At 31.8% G+C, this 2,489-nt stretch overlaps 1 protein-coding gene across 1 annotated transcript; it reads left to right on the forward strand.

Moving 5' to 3' along the window:
* The first annotated feature begins 414 nt into the window (after window positions 1-414).
* LOC145819075 (zinc finger BED domain-containing protein RICESLEEPER 2-like) lies at window positions 415-1,632 on the forward strand. The gene has a single exon (XM_082913059.1). It carries the CDS (start codon window positions 415-417, stop codon window positions 1,630-1,632), a length of 1,218 nt encoding a protein of 405 aa, XP_082769185.1.
* The last annotated feature ends 857 nt before the right edge of the window (window positions 1,633-2,489 follow it).

Consider the following 2,489-nt stretch of genomic DNA (forward strand, 5'->3'; position numbering starts at 1 on the left):
CGTCAAACCATATCTAGAGAAGTGCTCAATATATTCAAGAATGAAAGGGATAAGTTAAAGAAGGCCATGAAGGGTCGTAGAATTTGCTTTACTACGGACACTTGGACATCTATTCAGAATTTGTGTTACATGTGTTTGACTGCTCATTTCATTGATGATAACTGGAAACTTCAAAAAAGAATCATACATTTTCAACAAGTTAAGGATCACAAAGGAGAAACATTGGGTCGAAAAATTGAGTCGTGTTTGATTGAGTGGAACATTGATAGCATATTCACCTTAACAGTTGATAATGCTAGTTCTAATAATCTTACCATTTAATATTTGAAAACGATAACCAAAGATTGGAAGGAGACTATTTTGCAACATGAGTTTATTCATATGCGTTGTTGTGCACATATTCTTAATCTCGTTATGAGTGATGGGTTGAAAGAAATGAATGATTCTATTGCCAACATTAGACTTGCGGTGAGATATGTGAGGTCTTCTCCTCAAAGGCATGATGTTTTTAAGAAGTGTGCGGCCACACTCAAACTTGATTCAAAAGCTCTTGTATGCCTAGATGTACTAACTAGGTGGAACTCTACCTATTTGATGTTAGAGGCCGCCGAAAAGTATGAGAAGGCTTTTAACCGATTGAAGTTTGTGGATTCCAACTTTGAACCTTATTTCAAGGATGTTGATGGAGGCATAAGAAGAAGTCCGAATGAGTTGGATTGGAAAAAGTGTAGAATTTTTTTGAGGTTTCTAAAATTATTTTATGTTGCAACTAAGAAATTTCCGGGGTCTCTCTTTGTTACTTCCAATGCTTTTTACAAAGAGATGTTTGTTATTGAAAGCAAAATTAACCAATTAATTTTGGAGGAAGATGATACTTTGAGCACAATGGCAAGGACTATGAAGCTAAAGTTTAACATGTATTGGAGGGATGGAAGTAAAATCAATTTGTTGTTGTATATTGCAGTGATTCTTGATCCTACCAAAAAAATGACATACTTGGAGTTTTGTTTTTTCAATTTATTTCTTGGAGATAATAGGAAGGTGGAAGAGATGGTAAACAAGGTTAAGAGTTTCTTGAGTCGTTTGTATAGCCATTATGTCACACTTTATCCTTCAAATGAGAAACTTCCAAGTGTGAGTGAAGTTGTGAATATGGTGGAAGATGATGATGATGATGATGATGATCCCTATTCTTTAGTTGACTCCCAATTTAATTCCTATTTGGAGGGGCGATGCACTAGTGGATCTAAGTCGGAATTGGAACAATATTTATCCGAGGTTGAACATTTTGCAAAGAATCAAACATTTGAGATTTTGGATTATTGGAAGGTGAATGCAACCAAATATAGGGTGTTATCACAACTTACAAGGGATGTGTTGGCCATGCCTATTTCTACCGTTGCATCGGAGTCGACTTTTAGTACGAAAGGACGTATTCTTGACCCATTTCGTAGTTCACTCTCGCCTTCTATGGTTAAAGCTCTTGTATGTACTCAAAATTGGCTTCGAAACAACATTCCAATTTCTCTTCGAAAGGCGATGGATGATGTGGAAGAATTTGAGCAATATGACTCAAGTAAATGGGAATTTATTTATCTTTATTTTTATTTGTATTTTTCATTTCTAATGTAAGTTTTATTAATCTTCTCTTGTTGAGTTCTAATTAGGTACTTTGGAGTCAAGCTCATCTTCAACTTCAACCTACAATGTTGATGCTATAATCGATGTCTAATATCCATTTGCTCATTGGTAATTTTTTCATATACTCAACACATTTTCTTACTATATTGAGATGCAATATATAGATATTTGTTTATCTTTCATTTCTTACTATAATTGAAGATTAAAGTTTATATTTTTTCAATTTGTTTTTGTGTAGGGTTCATCAACCAAATGCATGGAATTAGAATTGGAATTTGAATTGGAATTTGTGAAAGTTGAATTGGATGTGGTTCATGAAGATGAAGTTTGATATCTTAGAAATGGCTTAATTTTATTTCATGGTTTGTATTGAATGAAGTTTGACAACAAATTTTTTTTTTTTAATTGTGTTTTGGTTTTGGATGAATACAAGTTAATGATTTTTTTTTTTTTTTTTTTTTTTGGCATTTTGCATTTTGCATTTTGCATTTTGCATTTTGCATGAACGTAAGTTAATGAATTTTTTTTTTTTCTTTTTTGGGTTAGGAATGATGAATGTTGAATTTTCAATGTAGGATTTTTTTTATTTGGGTTATGAATGATGAATTTAGGATGAATGCAAGTTAATGATAGAATATAGATTTTGAATGATTTGTTTAGGTTACGAATTGAATTTGTTGTGTTTTTTATTTTATAAGTTTTTTACAAGTTTTAATTTATTAATTATTAATGTTGGAGCATTTTAGAAAATATGAGAAAAAAGGTCCAAAATAAAGATTGACAAAATAGGAGAAAAAAAAGGTTTAAAAATAAATTTTTGAAAAAAAAGTTCAATCCGCAAACCGCCC

The sequence above is a fragment of the Camellia sinensis genome, chromosome 2, assembly GCF_055761805.1.
Source record: "Camellia sinensis isolate YWXY chromosome 2, ASM5576180v1, whole genome shotgun sequence".
NCBI classification, from domain to species: domain Eukaryota; kingdom Viridiplantae; phylum Streptophyta; class Magnoliopsida; order Ericales; family Theaceae; genus Camellia; species Camellia sinensis.